This window comes from Apteryx mantelli, chromosome 3 (genome assembly GCF_036417845.1).
Source record: "Apteryx mantelli isolate bAptMan1 chromosome 3, bAptMan1.hap1, whole genome shotgun sequence".
Lineage (NCBI taxonomy): Eukaryota > Metazoa > Chordata > Aves > Apterygiformes > Apterygidae > Apteryx > Apteryx mantelli.
The window spans coordinates 138,777,354-138,797,470 of NC_089980.1; the positions used below are offsets into that span (position 1 = coordinate 138,777,354).

The 20,117-nt window shown below is 56.5% G+C and overlaps 1 protein-coding gene across 1 annotated transcript in view; it reads left to right on the plus strand.

Moving 5' to 3' along the window:
• The window catches only part of SCARA5 (scavenger receptor class A member 5), a 37,068-nt gene that overhangs the window by 1,122 nt on the left and 15,829 nt on the right, over positions 1 to 20,117 (plus strand). Inside the window, exons 2-6 of the mRNA XM_067294886.1 lie at positions 490 to 608; positions 2,350 to 2,478; positions 7,714 to 8,388; positions 14,817 to 14,897; positions 18,356 to 18,454. Of these exons, the coding sequence (XP_067150987.1) occupies positions 497 to 608; positions 2,350 to 2,478; positions 7,714 to 8,388; positions 14,817 to 14,897; positions 18,356 to 18,454 (1,096 nt within the window). The 5' untranslated portion in view covers positions 490 to 496. The remainder of the gene's footprint in view (positions 1 to 489; positions 609 to 2,349; positions 2,479 to 7,713; positions 8,389 to 14,816; positions 14,898 to 18,355; positions 18,455 to 20,117) is intronic.

The following is a 20,117-nucleotide window of genomic DNA, read 5'->3' on the forward strand; positions in this document are numbered from 1 at the left end:
GGGCGCAGGGAGACCCCGAGCCCTAGGAATGGATCGGGTCCTGGGAAGAGCTTGCGTGCGCAGACTGAGCCGCAGTCTCCCTGCCCAGCCTTGGAGCGGGACAGAGATCCAGGGCATGCCCGGAGCAGGGAGCCAGCAGGCTGCACTTTGGCGGGGCACGTGGCCAAGGGTGGTTGGGTGGTGGGAGCCCTTCCCTAGCCCAAGAACAGTGTGTTGGTGGCAAGCAGGTCACAGGAACAGTGGTTGGTGGCCCCTCAATCCCTCCGTGCTGGCCAGCACATGCTGAGATGTGGCAGCCAGCTCTGCCAAGGGAGAGCAGAGGACTCCCTTGGTGGCAGATCCATGTCCTCTGCGCTAACTAGCCCTCGCTGAGCCAGGGTGCCCAAGCTGTGCAAGGCTGAGGATTAGACGGGGCTGGGCCCCTGCCTCGTCAGGATGTACCCTAGCTGCCAAGCATCTTCTCACGTGCCTGTTCCCCTTTGCTGGCAGCGGGAAGATGGAGAACAAGGCCATGTATCTTCACACCTTCAGTGAGAGGGAGAACGGCTCCATCTTCGAGGAGCCCTTCGAGGGAAGGAACCTCTCCAAGCTGAACCTCTGCGAGGACGGTGAGTCCGGGTCCTCCCGCTCGGAGATGCTCAGTGCAGGGGGCTTTGAACGTGGAGGTGGGAACCTGGGGACCTCCTGATGGGGAACCTGGGGGTTTCAGGAGCAGAGACCAAACGGCCCTTGCCTGCGAGGGCGATGAGGCAGGGCAGCTCAGGGAACCCGGCTGCAGGGAAGTTTCTCCTCTCTTCTCACACCCTTTTCTGGTCCAACCGGTGGCTGAGCACAGCCAGGGCACCGCAAGCCCCTCAGGGTGCCCTGGGTCTCATTCAGCCCTGCCACTGACCAGGGATGTACCCCAGGAAAAATTACTAATGATTGACTTTTTCCCCCTTCTTTTTGCCTCTTGGCTCTCTTGTCTGTGGTCTTGCCTGGAGATGCCTTGCAGTGGGGACTGTAGCATCGGGGTGGTGCAGCTGGGCACAACTGGCCCTGGTTGCGTTTTCATAGGTCTTTGTTGACCTCTATCTCCACCACTTACTTGCTAAGCACCTTCCCTTTGCTCTTGGCCCACGAAGGGCTGCCAATGTTTTCCTAGATGCAGGCTTGGCCCCATCAGGAGCTCTTGTAACATGGACCTCGATCCCGGTGCTGAGCCCTGTTCCAGCCGGGCGCCCCTCTGCAGCCCAGCTCACTGCCTTGCAGACCCGGTGCAAAGCCTCCGCGCAGGCTGTGCCGGCTTTAAGCGCGGCTTTGCAAGCGGTGCCCACGGCTCCTGCTGGCGGGGGGCACGGGCAGGAGGCCGGGGCCAAGCGCTTGCAGCCGGCTCCTGCGGTGGTTTTCCCTGAGGCCGTTGCATCTGCCCTGCCAAGCCTGGCGGGCGATGGAGAGCTGTGGGCCAGCCGGGTCGGGACAGGCTGCATCCAGGCACCGAGCGGCCCGGGAGCACCCAGCCCCGGCCGGATCGCTTCCGGACGCTTGCACGGTGCAGCCGCCTTTGGGGCGGTCGCCTTCCCCTGCAGCGCCCGACGCGGGACACGGCTGGGTCCGGAGGGTGGGTTTCCCGTGCCCGGGGAAGCTGCGGCTCGGCGTCATCCCTGCCCCGTCTGCAGCAGGGAGAGGAGCCCGATCCTGCCCTCCGCGCCGGTCCCCTAGCGTCCCCGCGCTCGGGTGACTTGCGAAGCCGGCGGGGAGGCCGCGTCCCTCGGCGGGGGGGGGGGGAAATATTTTGCTTTTCCCCTTGGTTACGGGCGGGAGCCGGCCCAGCGGCGGGGCCGCGGCGAAGCCCCCGCTGACGCAGCCGCGATCCCTCCCGCTCTCCGGAGAGGCGGCGAGCGCCGGCCGAGAGGAGTGGGTGGTTCGGGGCCCGGCGCCAGCTCCTCCCGGAGTCTCCCAGGACCTGATATAAGTGTTAATGTCAGAAAAATATTGCAGCTTTGCTCGTCGCGGAAAACCCGTCGGCTCCACCTGCCGGGGCGAAGCCTGGCGACGCTAGCGGCCCCGGTGCGAAGTCGCTGAGTCTCTGCCGCCCTGTTCCCAAACCCCCAGGAAAAGGTTTTCTAGGGACGCTTTTGGAATAAAAATGAAAAAAAAGCCCGAGACCAGATGGTTTCCCCCCTGATGCTGGGCTGGCTGCAAAAGAGCCTGTTTCCTTCTTTCTTTGCCATTTTATTAAAAAAGCAAAAGCCTCACGGCAGCGTTGTAGAGGGAGGGGAGAGGAGCTGGGTCCTGCCGGCGGAGGCCGGCGCCAAGGTCTCGGAGGGGTGGGAGATGCTCTCCTGACCACCCGCTCCCGTCCCGCAGGTCCCGGCAGGAGGATGAAGGTGGCCGGACGCTGCGGCCGGCTGGGCTCCCTGGCGGCGCTGAAGTACGCCGTGGTGGGGCTCTACCTCCTCGTCTTCCTCATCCTCGTCGGGGTCTTCATCCTCGCAGGTAAGGGCTGAGCCGCGTGCCGGAGCCGGTGCTGTGCAATGCTCCCAAGCATTCCTGGGGTACCGAGATGTGGCGTGAGCCGGCCTCCGAGGGAGGCCTGGATCCGAGTGCTGCTGGATCGGTGCAGAGTGAGCCTGGTCTGACTGCGGGACCCCTGTTTTTGGCTGCTCGGGGCAGTTTCATCACCAGCTGTGCGACTGGTTGTACCAGCTCCGGGTGTTGCGTTGTGTTGCATGCTGCGGGTGTTGCATTGCGGTTGTGTTGCATGCTGCAGGTGTTGCATTGCGGTTGCGTTGCATGCTCCCGGTGTTGCACTGCAGTTGCGTTGCGCGCTCCCGGTGTTGCGTTGCATCGCATGCCTTAGCCTTTACGGCCGGAGGCGCTGCACAGTCACAGCAGCGCCCGGGTGTACGTGGGCTGGGAGGAAGCACCGGGCAGCGCCAAAAGCGTGTCCGCAGCTGGCAGCGCCGGCCCCAGGGGCGATTCGGATGGGCTGTGGCCATGGGGGAGACCTTCCCAGCCCGGCCGTTGCCAGCTCCCTTTGCCCCCAGCGTGGTTTCACTCTCTAGCATAGATAACTCCTTAAGGGCATCAGGATACTGGGAGTCTGAATCCTACCCTGGCATCTCCTCTTGCATTGGAGACCCGAAGGCCTCGTGCGGGGTCTAAACCCCTCTTTGGGCGCCCAGCCCTCGCTGACGCCGGCTATTCCCCAAAGCTTGCAGCATCTGTTGGGTGCGTAGTTCCTCACGGGGAAGTCATCCTCCAGCTGCAGGGACCCTCGGCCGTTTGCAGAGGCAATTTATGTAGGTATTTGCATATATTCTAGCGTGTATGCAGGATATTCCAGGCAATTTTCTAGGTATTCCCCGCTGCAGGCGACGTCGGAGGCTGGTGGCTTCGATGGGTCGCTCCTTGCTGGCGGCCGCGGTGGTGGCAGCCCCGCGAGCGCAGCCCGCCTTTTGCAAGGGGCGGATTTAGCTTTCCCGGCATTGGAGAAGGGCCGGAGAAGGCTGGCGGGGGTTTTGGAAGCCTCTCCTTATTTATTCCGTGTTTCGCATTGTTTGAATGTTGTTGTTGGCCTGAGAACGGCCGGAGCGAGCGGTGCCGGCACGGCGGGCTGGGCCGGGCTGCAGCTGCTCGCCCAAAAGCGGCTCCAGCGATAGCAGGGAGAAGGTTTTGGCATCCAGGGGTGGCAGGAAGAGCTGGAGCCCCACGAGACCGGGGATCCTTCTCCAAAACCTCACCGGGAGTCCTGGGACTGGCAGAATTTCAGCTTTTATGCTTCAATTAAAAAAAAATAAGTAAAAAGTGCCCAACTCTCCCGGTTATAGCTGAAAGTTTTGGAGAGGAAAGCAGCAAAACGAAGAGAGCATCATGTCTTCCGTTGCTGCTTTTTGTCCATCTCGATCGTCAAGCCAAGCCCTGGGTCCAACCGTATCTGACTCCCGAGGGCTGGAAGCCTGGAGCTGGCCCTGCAAAGCCACCCGGGCAGGTCGGGCGTCCCCTCGCTGGAGATCGCTGGGGACCGAGGAGCCGGAACAAATCTCCAGCGTCAGCGGAGGCCAATTGGCTTTGAGAGGTGCTCGAAAAACATGCTGGCTCAGGAAAAGCGATATCTTGGTGAAGAAGTGATGATGAAGCGGAGGGTGGAGCGGGGCCATGGGAGTCTGCGCGGCTGGCTGCCGACCAGCCCTTCTCCTCCAGGGCTCGTTAGCAGGGAGAGTCACCCGCCGGAGGCATTTTTGCTCGGATGGGCCCCTCCGCCCAGCTCCGTCCCCTTGCACTGGCTTGCGCTGGTCCCGGCATCCCGGCCAGCTTGGCTCCAGCGGATGGAGCCAGGTCCTTGCCCAAGCCCTGCACTGAACTTTCCCCCCCACCGGAGCACCCGGGTCCTGTCCACCCCCTCGGCACCGCGGCGCTAGGTGGCCGTCCCCAACGTGCACCGATGGGCTCTCTGGGACTCGGCGCCAGGGCTCTGCCCTCCGCCAGCAGCCGCCTCGCTTCCGAGAGACGGCGACGCAGGGCTGGGATGCCCAGGGACCGCCGGGACCGGGCAGCTGCCTCCCCTCCTGCCTGCAGGAAACGAGGCAAATCCACAAAGACCACGCGGGAAAGCATGGACGCGTGCAAATGCATGCACAGAAGCACACGTGCATGCGTGCAAATGCCCGTGCATGCACAGAAGCACGTGCACACCCATGGAACGCATGCATGCAAGTTTTTAACAGCTCCCTTCCCCGAGACCGAAGGCCAGGAGGGCCGGGCGGAGCAGCCGTGCCTGCCCGCCTTGGCCCCCCCAGCACCTCCCAGTCCCGCGCTGGGCCAAAAGACAGCGTTTTGCAAGCTGTGAGTTTACTGGAGTTCACGCTCCAGCGAGTGACCTTCCAAAACAGCCTCGTTTAATTAACCGGAGGAGCGAAACACCCCCAGGTGGGAGCAGAAGCCCCCCCGGACGGCGACGCGGGCGGCTGGAAGGAGTCGCGGCGTCGGAGCGGAGCAGAGCGCGGCGGCCGGCAGGGTGCAAAGCGAGGGCTGGCTTGGCAGCTGGCTCGGGCGGGTGTCGTGCGAGTCCCCGCGCCCTGCGGGGAAAGGGGCGGAAAAGGGGTAAACTGCCAAAAAATACCTCGCCCCACCACGGAGCTGGGCTGCGCGTTTCCCCGGGTGTCCCGTAGCGCGGGAACCGCACGTGCGTGGCTGCATGGGAAGCGCTGCTCCCGCTCGGAGCAGGAGGAGGCTGCGATGCGGCGGAGGCTGCAAAAGTGCCACCAGCTTCGGTCGTTCGTTTTTTTTCTCCCTGCAGCCACAAAGCCTTTTTTTTTTTTAATTTATTTATTTGCATCAATCCAAAACGTAAGCCTGCTGGCCCCTCTCCCCTCCGTCTTGCAAGAAATGGCAGCCGAAAGGTTTTGCGGTGCTGTAAGCCCGGGATCCGGCGCTTGGCCTTGCTGGCAGGGATCGCCCTGGCGAAGGTGCCGCTCCGCTCCACCGTGCCGTGTCCCACGGTGGGGGAATTTCTCCCATGTGTTTGGGTTTTTTTGCTGCAAGGCCGAAAAACCACTGGAAAACAAACCGCCGCTCGTGTACCACGTGCCACCCCGGCGGAGGTGCAGCTGTGGCTGCTCCTGGCACTATCGTGTCCTTTCCAGCCGTGATTTTTCTTGGGATCAGTGGAAACACCCTGGGGGCCTCCTCCCTGTCCTCAGCTGCCTCCCCTCTTTTGCTTAGTCTGCGCCCAAATTAAATTAGCCCTTTTGGAAACGGCTTGCCCTTCCTTGGGTTGGGTTTCAGACCGGCAGCCTCGGCAACGCTTCCATTTCTCTGAGGATAACCCCCAAATTTCTGCAGTGTGCACGTGGCTCAGGGGTACCAGTGGTTGCATGCACGCGCCTGGGTTGCAAATATGCATGTGCAGCCGGGGTGTTCTGGCTTCATTCAATGCCCACTAGTGTTTTTTGGGAAGAGGCGGTGTCTGCATCCGTGCAGAGCAGAGCAGCGGGGACGCTGAGATGAGGCAGTCGGAGGCGATTTATGTGAATTCGGGGAACTCCACAGGCTTTGCAGATAACCGCGGATGCAAAGTGGGGGACCTGCCTGTGCCTCCCCATCCCTGGCAGGACCTGGTTTCTAGGTGGTTTCCACGTGTGATGGCCCCATGGGACTGTTTTCCCCCTCGGTTTGGTTGCAAGAAAGCCATGGATGCGTGTGTGTGCCTGAGCATCCATCGCAGGCGCTCTAGGTCTGAAAGACTTGAAGGAGCATCTTTGCACCCCCCCTGGATCCGTGGTACCCGCACCCCAGCCAGGCCCACGGCAGCTTGGTCCACTCCCCGTGGGTTCACATGGGTTCAGTTCCTTAAGTGCCCTCCCGAACGCCCCGCGCTGTCGCTGGTGGTGGCCCCGAGCCAGGCGCCCCGCAGAGCGCTGGAGTCCTCGCCTGTGCGTGTCTTCTCTCACCGTGCATTTACTCCCGCGATCTTAATGCAAACCAAATGTCCTCGCTGGGTTTCTCCTCCTTTGGAAAGGAGGAGGGGGGGGGGGCAGCTGCCAGGCCGGTCCCCGGCCAGCCTGTGGCACGGTGCCGGGTGAAGCCCGACGGCGGCTCAAAGAACAACGGCGGGGTTTTTATTCTTATTATTCGGACGGGTTTGGCTTCGAGTCCGCCGCCCTGGGGCTGCGCTGGAGACTCGCAGGCGATGCAAAGCAAAGGGAGAACATGATACTCCCCGCCTGGATCCTGGGCAGGCTCTGCACCACCCCTTCCCCGGGCGAGACCGGCTCTATCCGAGCGTGCCGCGGGGTGCAGGGGGTGCAGTGCCGCCGGCTCCAGCGTTTGCGGTGCAGCGTCACGCTGCCCTGCAGACGTTTGGTGGCCCTGCACGCGTCTCCAGCGGCCGAGACCCAGCAGGACCCGTGATGGGGAGCAGGGAGGTGCAGGGCACGGGGGGCAGCTGGAGCTCCTGAGCCAGGGTGGGTTTCCTTCCTTCTTTCCTTCCTTCCTGTGCGAGAGGGTGGACGGCCCCCGTGGCGTGGTGCTTGGGAGCTGGCCACGGCTCCGCAAACCGCACCCAGAGCCGCTGAGACCCGCCGAGCCAACCTGCTGGTGTTAATTATGGAGCAAAGGACGCAGCTCGGGCCCGGAGTTAGTGGCCAGAAGGGAAACCTGACTGTTAAGCAATTAAAATCTCGGTGGGTAAAAAAAAAATTTTTTAAAAAGGACAAAAAAGAGGAGTTTGAGCCTGCAGTTTTTAGGTCTGTTTTCAGGAAAGGGAAGTGGACGCTTTTAGCAGCCAACAGGCTGACCGAAGGCAAAGGCGGTCCAGGCGAAGCCACGGTGCAGAGCTTCGTAGCATCACACCCGGGTTCCCGGGCTGCCAGACTCCTCCGGCAAAGCCCTTCCCGCGTGCGCGGAGCTACCCCGAAATCCAGAGCTGTTGCGAGCCTTTATCGTCCCTCCTGAGCGAGGTACCTGTGCAGCCACCTCCTTCTCCAGCCCTCCCAGCACCTCATTCTCACAGATCATGGTTTCTGCAGAGAAATCAAAGGATCAAAGAGGGGCCGATGGGATGAGTCTGTGGGGATGTGCCAAGGAGCTTCGGCTTTCATCTCCAAGCACTGAGGAACGGTGGGGATGTCCAAGCGCTCCTTGGGAGGAAAGAGGGTTGCGTGTCTCAGCTGGGCTCTCCCATCTTCACGGGGTGGTTTCTCATGCCCCCTTCCTCTCTCTCCCTTGCAGTCTCCAGGCCGCAGACCTCCCCCGAGGACCTGAAGGCGCTGATGGGGAACGTGAACCGCCTGAACGAGAGTTTCCGGGACATGCAGCTGAAACTGCTGCACCTACCTCTGAAAGGGGATGTGATGGATCACATCTGGAGGCTGCAGGACCTCCTGCAGAACCACTCGGACTCCTTGTTCCTCATGACGGGATCACTGCAGAAGCTGGAAGGGCTTCTCTGGAGCCTGCAGACCCAGGCCAGCCAAACTGACAAGGCAGTGTCCAACCTCTGGGACAGCTTGGCTCAGCAGAGCGACACAGCTCAGCAGGAGATGTACAAGCTCTCCGTGGAAGGCAATAGCAGTCGGCTGCTGCTCCAGCACCACGACCATCTCCTGACCCATCTCAACGGCAGGGTGGAGAGCCTGAGCGACCAGGTGACGGCGGCAAGCGGGGCGGTGGACACCATGAACAGGACCTTCTCCTATGACGTGAACATCCACCACACCCGCATCCAGGACCTGCAGGTGCTGATCAGCAACGCCACCGAAGATGCCCGGCAGATGCGCCTCATCCACATAGCCATGGAAGAGCAGCTGAAGCACGAGCTGGCCATCCTCAACAACGTGACAGAGGACCTGCGACTCAAGGACTGGGAACACTCAGTCGCTCTGAAGAACATCTCCACGATACGGGGTAAGCTGAGCACCCTTCTGTAAGCAGCTCCTTTGCTCATGCATGAAGCCGTCATGGGGAAGAGGGTGTCCCTGGTGCTTTGGGTGGTGATGGAAAGTGCCCCACAGCATGCAGCTGCAGCTGATGGGGTGGTGGGATCCGTGGCTAGTGCTGGAACATGTGCTTCATCTCCCCTATCTTTATAGGCTTGGTATACCTACCTAAACCCGACTGTCCAGCATCACTTGAGATGCTGTAGGGTAGCTCACCTGCTTCCAGCTACTATCCTGAAAAGGCTGGATTTGCCCCAGACCCTTGTATCTACCTGACCTATGGGGATGTCTTGGGTATTCTTGGGTGTATCAAACCTACTAAGCACCTACATTTAGGTGCCTGCAATGTTTAGGTGTCTCCATCACCTTGGACTTTCTTTGTAGCGAGTAAGAGTCTAGTCTGTTAAGGAGTTAGGAAGTGGTGACGTGTTAGGTGGTCCCTCCAAATGTTCCCCAGTCAATATTAGGAAGAAATCTCCCATGGTTCCCTCACTGATTCTAGGTAGAATGATGGTCAGGTCCCACCTGACCATGAAGGTGAGCCAGATGTGGGTATGGCAGAAACAATGGGTTTATTGTCCTGCAGTGATCAAGCAGGTATCCTCAGTCATCATCGATCCCATCGTTTGTTCTACCTTATCCTTTTTTCCTATGTTTTCACTCCCATGTTCTTCTCCTTTACCACCCTCAAACCCTCCCAAACAAACAGCCCACCCCTGTTTACTCTTAGCCCTTTGTCCCTAGTTTTGCTGATATCTTTTTTTGGTGTTTATGACATGGTTGCCTTGGTAATCCCCCCTTAATCACCAAACTGCTAAGCACCTACTCCCCCCCTTTTTTTTATTATCTATAAGGTCCAGCTGTTTCTCACATCGTTAGCTTGTTAGTGTGACTATATGGTCAGGGTGAGCCATCTGCTTGGACATTACTTCCTCTTTGATATCAGGAATTTCTGCCTGTGTCTCACATTACTATCTTGTTAGCGTAGCCATGCAGTTGGGATAAGCCATTTGTCTGCGTACCTCAACAGAGTCCATGCAGCGAGTGACTGCACAGACTAGATCTCCTTGGATGTAGACAGCTCTAAGGTGACCAGCTCAGATGGAGATATCTGCGCTGGAGAGACCCGCGTCTGCTGTGATGGATCCCAGTCAAGTTGCCTGATGTGACTGGGAAGCAGCGAGATCAGGACCTCTCCATGACAGGTGCTCCACAAAGGGACAGATGCTTTTTGCCTCAAGGGTCTTAGAGACTGAAGTAGAAGAGGCAGATGTGGGGCAGGGAAAGGACTGAGGCTGGAAAGGTGCAATGGGTAGAATGACTTCCGGCAGCAGAGCGAAGGGAGCTGCAGCCCATGGGAGCAACCCGGCTCCATGGGACGCTGAGGAAGGGAAAGGGCTGAGCCCTTCGGGAGAAGGGCATCTGAGCAGGGCTGTGATGGGAGCCCACAAAATTGTGAGCATCCTTGTGACTTATGGCACAAGATCAAGGAGGCAGCAAGCCAAAGACAGGCTCAAGGAAGCCCTCTTCCACACGCTGCTTTTCTCACCCATCTGGGACTCCTTCCTGCAGGACTTTGTGGAAGCTGGAAATATGAGTGGGTTTGAAAGGGGCTAGACAAATTCATGTAGGACACATTCAATGGCCCGATAGCAATGGCTTGGGAAGTCTCTTTGATCTGACTCAGTGAGGTGGGGCAGCACCAGTCCCTGCAGCTCATGGCTTCATCTGCTACCTGGCCATGACCACCATGTCCATCTCAGTGCCTCTGAACCATTACGAGGTTTTTCTCCCAGGAATGACGCCCCTGTGCTGAAAGCTGCATTTAGGGCTCTAGAAATAGAGCGGGGATATGTCCCCGCTGCAGTTTCAGATGCATCCAGCCCTGGCTGCATGTTGGGGGGCAGTTTTTGGCCCGCTTCCAGGCTATTTGTTTGCACCTACAGCATTGCAGTGAGACACTGCTCTGCTACCAGACCTCTGTGTCGAGGCAGACCTTTCTCTGGTGCTTCCAGCTGAAACGCCAGACAGGCAATGGAGGGGTGGACACCAAAGCGTTGCCTGTTGGACCAGCTGCGGGTTGCATATCTTGAACTGCAGCAGCTACCTTCACCCACGTGGGCCACCTGGAGCCCTCGGGCACCAGCAGCACCCTGGGATATTTTCCCCTGGTTCCTAAGGGACGTTTGCTGCCAATGCCAGGTTCAGGGCTGCTGGGGCCACACCGCATCCAGACTCCCAACTGGTTTGCAGCTTCAGCTGAAGCCACAGGGGCAGGGGAACTCGTGCTGTGACTCCCCGGCTCGGCTCCCCCAGGAGCGGCGACGGCCGTCCGTGCATCACAGCCTGACACCCGTGCGCCAGGGTGCTCCAATTAGCACGGATAGAAAGCAACACAAATCCCTCTGAATAGGCTGGCACCTGATTTATGAGTCACGGCTCTGACACATTCCTGGCAGCCCCGACCTGCGCTCGCTCCGCTTCCCTCTTTTCCCTCTCCCCGTCCTTTCTCCCTTCCCGCTTGCTGTCAGCAGCGATGGGCCGGGCGGCTGGAGAATTTATGAGCCTTGTGCCCATCTGGCCAACCCACCTTCCAGGAAAAGGGGTTTTATCCCCAGCTCTGCACGCTCCTGGCCGAGCCAGCTGTGCTCCCAGGTGGATTTGCACGGAGCAGGGAGGCGCGGGGCTGCCTGCCTGGGTGGTGCATTTCCCTCCCCGGAGGCTACCCTGGGCTCTGGCTTCTCAAGACCATTTTTTTGTGATGAAGGCTGCCCAGGGAGGTCTTGGGGATAGAGGAACTGGGATCATCTCCAGCAGAGGTGAGGGACGACTCGGTGCACGTGGGTGGCTGGGGTCTCACCCCACCTCGCGACTGGCCGTGCCAAGCATCCCGTGCGTCTCGGAGGGGGCTCAGCCTCGCGGCGCAGAGAGGGAATCTGGATTTTAAATAGCCATGTCAGCAGGAGGGACGGTGCCCAAAATCCGCCGCGGCTCAGGCCGCCCATCCGGAGCCACTTGCACAACTCGCTGGGTGGGATGTGCTGGCTCGCGCCATGCAGCAGGTCTGGCGGGGCGATTGCAAAGTCCCATCTGGCCTTCAGAGCTCTCCGCTTCGCTGAAGTCCACGTTCCGCCTGTTTTGAAGGGCTTTTTCTCACGTGCTGCTCCCAAAGGAGCAGCAGCAAACGCCGCGTGCAGCCCAGCCCAGCGCAGTCAGCAAAGTGAAGCCAGGGTGCAGCTGGGCTGCTGTTTTCCAGCCCGAGGTGGGGTGGGGACCAGCTTGGCGAAGTGTCTGAAGTGCTGGTCATATCTCCTCGTCTCCGGACTGCAGCCTCTCCCAACCGCCCCTCCCAATGCTCTTCCGTCCTCATCCCGGCTTCTCCCAATGCTCTCCCATCCCAGCCACTAGGGATGGGACCATCTCTGCTCGCCTACAGCTCATCGAGCCACGCTGCTACAGCCAAGAGGAGATGCTCTGATGGCTTACGGACCACAAAATAGCTTTTTGGCTCGTGTGCTTCCAACTTTGCTGCCCTGGAGGCCCATAAGAGGGGCAGGCTGTCAGATCTCTGCTGCCTGTTATTCGGCTGCGTATATGCCAGAATAAGAGACAAGTCCAGCGTGTCTCTTCCCTGGCTTTATTCTCCCACTCCTCAGCACTTTGGGAGCAGAAGAGGTCGACAGCTACCCATAGCCCTGTCCTTGATGCAGTCTAGTCCCTGTCTTAGCCTGTGCATGCCTCTGGCCTCCCCGACACCCTGCGGGATGGTTTTCCACCCTTCCCAGGGTTGGAAACCATGCCATGGGTTCACCTTGACGTCGGGCTGCCGTTTGGGGGGGACGACTGATGTTTCACTCGTCGAATGAGATGGCGTTTCGGGAGAGGGGAGTCTGCAACCTGAGACGGTCGGGGCTGGTTTTAAGGAGGGAGGACAACTCCAAACCCTTCCGAGACGTGCCCAGGGCAGGCAGCTCCCACGTCCCTTCCCAGCATTAATGGAAATGAGGTGGGGCCCTTGTGTGGGTTATTTCCCGGTGTGCCCATAAAACCGGAGCAGATGGAAGTCTTTGGAGCTGCCCCTGCTCAGGGGAGCTCAGCCCAGCCGTGCTGGAGCCAGCGTGTGTGGGAGCGAGGCATCTGGTGTCTGCAACAGCTTTGCTCCCGTCCTGTTGGTGTGGGCCCCAGGGAAGTGAAGGGTGTTTAATCAGAAAGGATATTCAGGGCAAAGTGAGGGTGGCAAAGGAGGAGGCTTTTTTTTACTGAGATGTTTGCAGCGTTGCTTTTAGTTTTGCTTGCGGCGGGAAAGCATCCGTTTTATGTTTAAGCAAGTGGCTTTTTACAGCCCTACCTTTGCTCTGCTGGGCTGGAGCTGGCAAAGGAAGAGTTTGACCCAAACCCAGGAGGACGTTTGGGTCCTGCAAGGTTTCCGCTGCTCGACCTGAGGCCATAGGGCTGGAGGTACCCAGGCAGAAAACCCTAACGTCAGAGAGATGCCCCTGTCCTGACACTCTGCTACCAGCCATCAAGTGCACCGTCACCTTTATGAGGATACTGCTCTGGTTTGGCAGGCTCTGCTTTCTGAAATGCCCCGAAGGCTGGAATTAACGGTATCATCTCTGAAATCTTTATGAAATTCTGCGTTAGCTCTTTATTTCAGACGGGATTGACTGGTGTGGGGCAGACTAAACACATTCCCACATTATTCCGTTTTCTCTTTAACAAACTGGCATGATTTGAACTCCCTCTTGGCGTTTCAGGACACTGAAAATCAATGGCAGTACTTAGCACCATCTATTTACGTCATCATACGCTTCCTATTATTTATTTGTTTATCCATTCGGTTTTTCAGACTCCAAGGGGCAAGTAACACAGAGAGGCTGATTTAAGCATCTGTGGTGTTCATGGCTCTTGTGCAACGTCCTTCTTTAATGCTATGGGAATGAAAATGATTTATCAGCAGTCGCGGCAGCTTTATGCAGCGCATACCTCACCTGGCTTCTGCCCCACGGCCCCATTTGACGTCGACTGAACATTGAATTAAGCGTTGCTGAACCTGCTCCACTATTGATGATTCTGCTGCTCCCACTCGAGGCCACGTCGCGTTCCCTGCTGCGCGTTGTCCCTTTTGTTCCTATCCTAAAATGCCTCCTTGTTGTACTTAGCTCTCCTGGGTATCGATTGTTCTTAGCATCCTTTTGTTTCGCTAACTGATTTTCTGCAGCGCAGAACACGAGACCTGCCGCGCAGGGCTGCACCAGGGTGTCCCAAGCCCCGCGTCCTCTCAGAGCCCAGAGATGGACGTCTAAGTCCAGCCATCCATCTAGCCTAGTCCATCTAGTCCAAGAGTAAAACCAGGCTAAGCTAATGCAAGATTTCCCGGTAGTCCTCTCCCAGCCTCTGACCATCTTCAGCTCGGACGTTTCCTGAGCCTCTTGTGGTTCATCTTCTTAGGAACCCACAGAGCACTGTTCTTAATTTCTGGATGATATTTGCAGTTCCTAGTAACTCATTTATTAGGACTGCTAAGCCTCCCCCCCCTTCCTTTCCCGATTCTTTTGTGTTACCACTTTGTCCATAACCCTGGCCAATTGTTTGCTTTCTGCGCAACTGTGAGTTTATGGCTTTTTGGATTTCTAAGAAAACAGTTTTTAAAAGTTTACAATTATCATCCTGCCTTGGTAGGACAAAGACCAAATGACCCCTTAAGGTCTCTCTTCGCCCAATTTTCTATGATCCCATGAGTCATTTTTTTCTATTCATATTCTGTCTTCCAATGGATTTAGTTCCTAATTGTTTTCAGCTTTGCGGAATTGGCCCTTTTCAAGCTGATAAATGTAACTCTATTATGGTTTGAACTTTCTGCTTGCGTATACAATCATGTCACAACGGTTTACACTGAAGCCACCGCCAATGGTTAGCTCTGTATTGGGTTATTAGCCAGCAGCGATGAGTTCTGTGATGCAAATCCCCTCCTAAAGGTTCATCTCAATATTTGCAAAATGCATTTCCTTTTTCTTTAAGTAATGTCATTGGAAAAGTCACGGTTTTTGGTTAAGAGGAAATTCCAGGAAGCTGGAATTTCCTTTGGAGCCACGTTCAGGTGGAATCACAGGAACTGCAGGGTGAAGTTTTCTGGCATGCGAGGCAGCAATCGAGAGAGTCGTTCTTGGCCTTTAAAATCCACAGATCACGGAGCAAGACTCCTGGCAAGCTGCCTCTCTGTCACTTAGCTGCTCTGTGGCGGAGCTTTGTGTTTATTAGAGGCCCCTGGATGCCTGATAAACAATAACGGCCGGCGAAGGAGTCGTCTATGCGTGTGTGTGTGTGCGCGTGCATCTGCTGAATGACTGCTCTGCAGGAGGAGAATCACTGAACTCCGTACCCGTTGTATTTCAGGGCCTCCAGGACCCAAAGGAGACCAAGGCAATGAAGGAATGGAAGGTGAACCTGGTCTTCCTGGCCTTCCTGGGCTACGAGGTAAGGAACAACATGTCCAGCGTACACATAATCCAGCCAGGCTTGACCCAAAGTGCACAGAGTCAACGGGATCATTCCCAATGATTTCTCTAGGGTTCCAGTCTGACTATTGGGACCTTGCTGGCGTTGTAGAAAGATGGAATAATGTTAGGATAAACCTGCTGTCTCATCGTCTGCCAGATTTCTGGGGCTGTTCTTTGCAGTAGATTCCTCTATCTCTTGTCCTCCTTTCACCCTTCGATGACTCAAATCATGATGTGTCCCCCACATCCTATAGACCAGTCTGTCATCTGAGATCACCACATCTACCCTAAGCCCAGCTTATCTGTTTGTTAGCTATACTCCACCCAATTAGTTTCCCTACATGCATCAGACTCGAGGTAGTTTTCCAGAGCCTGCTGTCCTGTCTGGAAGCCCTTCTCCTCGTGGTGAGGGTGTAGGCTGGCTCGGACACAGCTTGCAGTGCCTAGTCCCAGCTCTGATGCTGATTACTTAGGAGACCTTGGAAACCACTCCCTGTTTGTAAGCTTGGGGGTATTAGTACCAATCCTCTCTGATGTGGCATCCTGCCAATCTCTGAAAGCTCCTAGGTCTTCTGGTCCCTGTTGCATCACCCTGTTTCATTCCCTTCTTACATCCAAGATTGTCTCTTCCCTGTCCTTGCTGACGTCATTTCCAATACCGCATGACAGTTCCTCTCTTCCTCTGGCTACTTAGCAGCTGTCCCTTCTCGAAGTCCAATATTTGGAGGGTTTGACTGATCCCAGATCACGTGGGTTTCAGGAGGACCTCCATGCCAATGTGCACTCTGTGTTCCCACCATTAGCAGGGCATATCTGCGGTACTCATACCGCAACGCCTGGGCTGACACAGCACTGGGACTGAGACACCAAGCGTGGAGAAGCTCCTGCTTGGACCATGCTGTCACTTACTCAGGTGCAGAAATGCAAGTCTTTAGGGGCAAAAGTCTCTCTCATCTTCCAGCTTGTCCCTTGGCCTCCTGCCTTCCCCCTCCATTACTGGAAGGACAGTGGGAGCTACACAAGTCCGTTAGCTGCCTGCAGGCTTCTTTGAAATAGCCACTCAGCAAAGGTTGATGTTTCTCAGAGCTGGAGCTGGGCATAGCTCACTAAAGAGGCACCAGAGGGGTTGGCACCAGCAGCCTGCAGCCAAAGGTGGGGAGGAGGGACCCAGCTCAGGGCCCTTCCAGCCTGCGAGAGGGGACCGTCGTCATCAGCGAGGTTGGGAAAGCTGAGGCTTTGGTAGGATACTTCTTCAATTTCAAGAATGCATTTTTTTTTCTTCTTAATTCAAACCATTGTTTTTAAGAGAAATTCAATTTAAGAAGCAACAATCCTCCACCCCCAGGAAAACATGTTTTTCTGACAAACGAGAAACTCATTCTGTCACATCAGAAAGAACTGGGAGGAACAAGCTAGGATTCCCCTATGGCTGTGATGGCGCTGCTGAGGTCTCTGGTCAAGTGAACCCTGACCACAGATATTCTGGGAATGCCCGGCCTTCTGGATGAGTACTCGGCTTGAGCCTGTTTCTAATTTTAAGCCAAACCTGGAACCACTAGGTTTACACCCAACACTTGGATATGGTGCAGAGCTTGCTGGAGGATCCCTTCTGGTGAAGACCACCTGCGATCTGGTGGCTGCTGTCCCCTACAGGCTCTTTCCTGTCGAGGTGACAGGATCCTTCCTGTCTGGGACGTGGTGTCCTAGTCCTCTTTCTCCATCCTCTTACATCCTGGAGGAGAAATCTGCCTGCCACCGGATCTGACCATCAACCTCATATTGTGCCAGGGAATTAAACCATGCCAGTCCTGGCAGGCAGCACCACGGGGTGCCATGGGGCAATGTCCCACCCTGACACCGATTAATTAACTGGTGAAGATGTGACCTGCATAGGGGTCTTGGTACTGGAGCAGGTGAGTTCAGGCCCCTGGACTCCTGGATCTGAGCTGCCAAAACTGGGCTGGTATGAAACCTGCACGTTTCTGGTGCTCCCTTTTCCCCTGTTCCCAGGAGGATGGCAGGACCGCCCAAGTTCGGCAAAGCCAGCCAGGAAACCTGATCACTCTCTGAAAGCCCTTGTCAGCGCTGGCTGCCCATGCTCATTTCACGGACAGCTATTTTATGTGCGTTGACAGATTCATGGCTGTTTTTCTTGGGTGAAATAAGCATCAGAAATACATCGTCTGGTTTCTTTCCTTTTTTTTTTTTTTGTTTAAACAAAAAAGCAAAACAATCCCTGGAGGATTCACCTATGGGAAGAGTTGACAAAATAACCATGATTTCTAGCGCTTTGTCCTCCTCGCTTTCCCTGGTGCTTTTCTGGGCAGGATCACAGCACCAGCCTTTTGGGTTCAGGCAGCTCAGGTTCAGGCGTGGCCAGCATTTTCAAGCATCTCTGCACTTCCTTCCTTCCCCTGGGTCTTCTACACAAATACGGATCTGGCCCTGACACAGTGCTTCCCCCAGAGAGGGAGGCAAGGCGTTAGCTGAATGCAGCAGACGAAGGGTTAAGCCCCAGGTTGTGTCCACTGGAGTTGGTGCCCAAATTCCTCCTGACTGCTTTGGCTGCAGAGCTGAGCCTCGAGGGGAGAAACGTGTCCACGTACAGAGTGACCCCTGGCAAGCAGAGCGTGCAGCCCTCTGCTCTGGAGGTGCTTCTCCCCAAGGGACCTGGCTGGAAGCAGATAAGACAGAGAAGACCTGGCTCTTGTAGCTGTACAGCACTTGCATTGTGGATAGTAGAAGGATCTGGTTCAAAGCATAGGAAAATATTGACTAAGGCTGGAAAAGCCCAATGCAGGAGGGACACGATGCTCAGTGCAAGGGGAACTTAGGTCTCCTTCAGCACCCAGATGTGGGCATGGGAGATCAGCAGCATCGTGCCAGGCAGATGTCTGAGCTTGGATGCTGGAGGAGCTGCTCTCTCACTGAGGACTTCTCCCCGGAGAGTTTCTCGTCTGGCATGGGCTCAGGTCACAGCTGGGGTCCATGCTGCAGGGCAGCCACTACTCATGCGTCCCTCTTGGCCAATATGCCTGGATGCAAGGGGTGCACAATTCCCAGCTCTTCCTGTGGCACCTCATGTTGTGGTCTTCATCCCCCCCCGGCTCTTCTGTCATATTCCTTGTTCTCCAATCTTGGGGCCTGGCTGTTATGTTGCTCTGAGCCCTAAGATGCTCAGAGCCTTATCAGCACCAGCCCATCTCCAGCTTAAATCCATCCTGTATCTAGGGGCAGATACAGAAAGAAGTTATGGGCTAAACTCTCAGGTGTGTCCTTCTGATGATCCTTGACTGCTGGCAAAGAACCACAGACCAACTAGCATTTCTGCTGGCAGGCAACACGTGTGTGTGTGTGTGTGTGTGTGTGTATAAAGCTGGTTTATGTAGGTTCCCACTGCAATAGGACCATTTTGTCTCTTTGTCCCTACTCCAGGGCTACCCGGGGAGAGAGGACCACCAGGACCACGTGGCTTGAAAGGGGACCAAGGAGACCTTGGCCCTCCAGGTCCAGCAGGGTTCCGGGGATTCAGAGGTAAGGACCAACCTCGGTGCAAAAGCTCCTGGGTGGGTCATTGGTGTTCTGGCTGGGCTTCCTGCAGCAAACTGGCTCTGGAGACCAGTGTCAAAATGACAGAGAAACTGGTTGGTGGTGTGAGAGCGTCAGGGCCCATCTGCCCTGGCTTGTGACCCACCTGGAGCTTCCTGGGCAGAGTGGAAATCTTGCCGAGCTCGGGGTGTGCCCACTTGCTCTTGTGCATGAATAACCTTTCCACTGAGTCCTTTCCACCAAGGGACAGTGGTGGAGAGTCCAGAGCTTGGAGGCAGAGGATCAAAACAGTTGTTATGGTCATGCTCCGGCCAGCTGTAGTCTAGGAGTCCCCAGCTCCTGCAGTGTAGGGAGGCTCGGCCAGGAGCTGGCATGGGTGGCAGCGCTGCCTGGGCTGGGCACTCATGGCCCTACTGACCCCTCCAAGGCCATGCGAGGACCTGCCAGGCTGCCCTCCCACCCTCCCACACGTGGCTTGGGCAGGGTTTTAGCGACAGTACAGAGTTCAGACTTTGTTTTTCTGGTCACCCTTTCTGGCTCCCTGTGGTTTCGCGGAGTGTCACCACACCCAGGTTAAGAGCAGAGAGAAGTTCTGGGTGTGGAAAATGTGCACCTATTTAGCAGGACGGGTTGGTCCCAGGAGACCTTCTAAAAGAAGTTCCATGCTACGACTTAAAACAGAACCAATAATCCCAGTTTCCAAAACATGCTTTTTTTTTTTTTTTTAACCTCAAAACACCTTGGGTGACGGAGATGTGGGGGAGGCAGGAAGACCCCAACCCAGCAGACCCGGTGCCTCCCTGGGCAGAGCGGCATGCGTCTGCAGCCTGCCCTGGCGATCGCAAGCCCCTTCTGCAGACAACCTGGTACAGACAGTGGTAGGGAGGGTGGGAGGTGCCGTGGCTTCAAACAGCACACGTGGCAGAAAGCCGTACATCTGTCCACGTTCTCCTCATCTCTTGCTTGTGTGTGATGTTGACCTGGGACACGGCCACGCTGGCCCCCATGGACGTGTGACAGCAGCCAGGGAAAAGGGAAGTGTGGGCCAGTGAATGTGCCTGGAATAACGCCCTGAACTTGGGGAATGGGGGGGGGTGTTGTCCCTTCTTGTGGAGATCCCATATGTTATGCGTCTTACAACCTCTCGCTTTTGACGGTACTACGCAGTAAGTTCTTCTGATGAATTGCATGTGTGAAAGCGAAAGGAAAATGTCCTCTTTAAACACATCTCTCTCTTATATCTGCAAACTTGGCATCACGCTGGAAAGATGGCCAGAGAGTTAGCTTCCAGTTTTCCTGTACGTCCTCTGAAGTGTCTGGTGCCGGTCGTTGCCAGAGGCAGGGATCCAGGGGAGACCTCTGTGTCCAGCCTGATCGTCCCTCCTTCTTTTGTGGCTAGCCACAGCTGTGTCCGGCTCTTGCACCAGGCACACTAACCAAAAGCCCTATTGCACCCTAGGGGCAGGACCAGATCGTCCATCCTTTCTTCATTTTGTAGTGACTTTGTGCGAAGGACCTTTCCTAGGGACATGCCATCCTCCTCCCACAGTGTCAATTCCTCAACGTGCAGACCCAGGAGGCTTTAGCTCCAGGTGGAAAGGAGACGTAGGAGAAGAGACACTTCCAGTGGCATCCCTACTTTAGCACG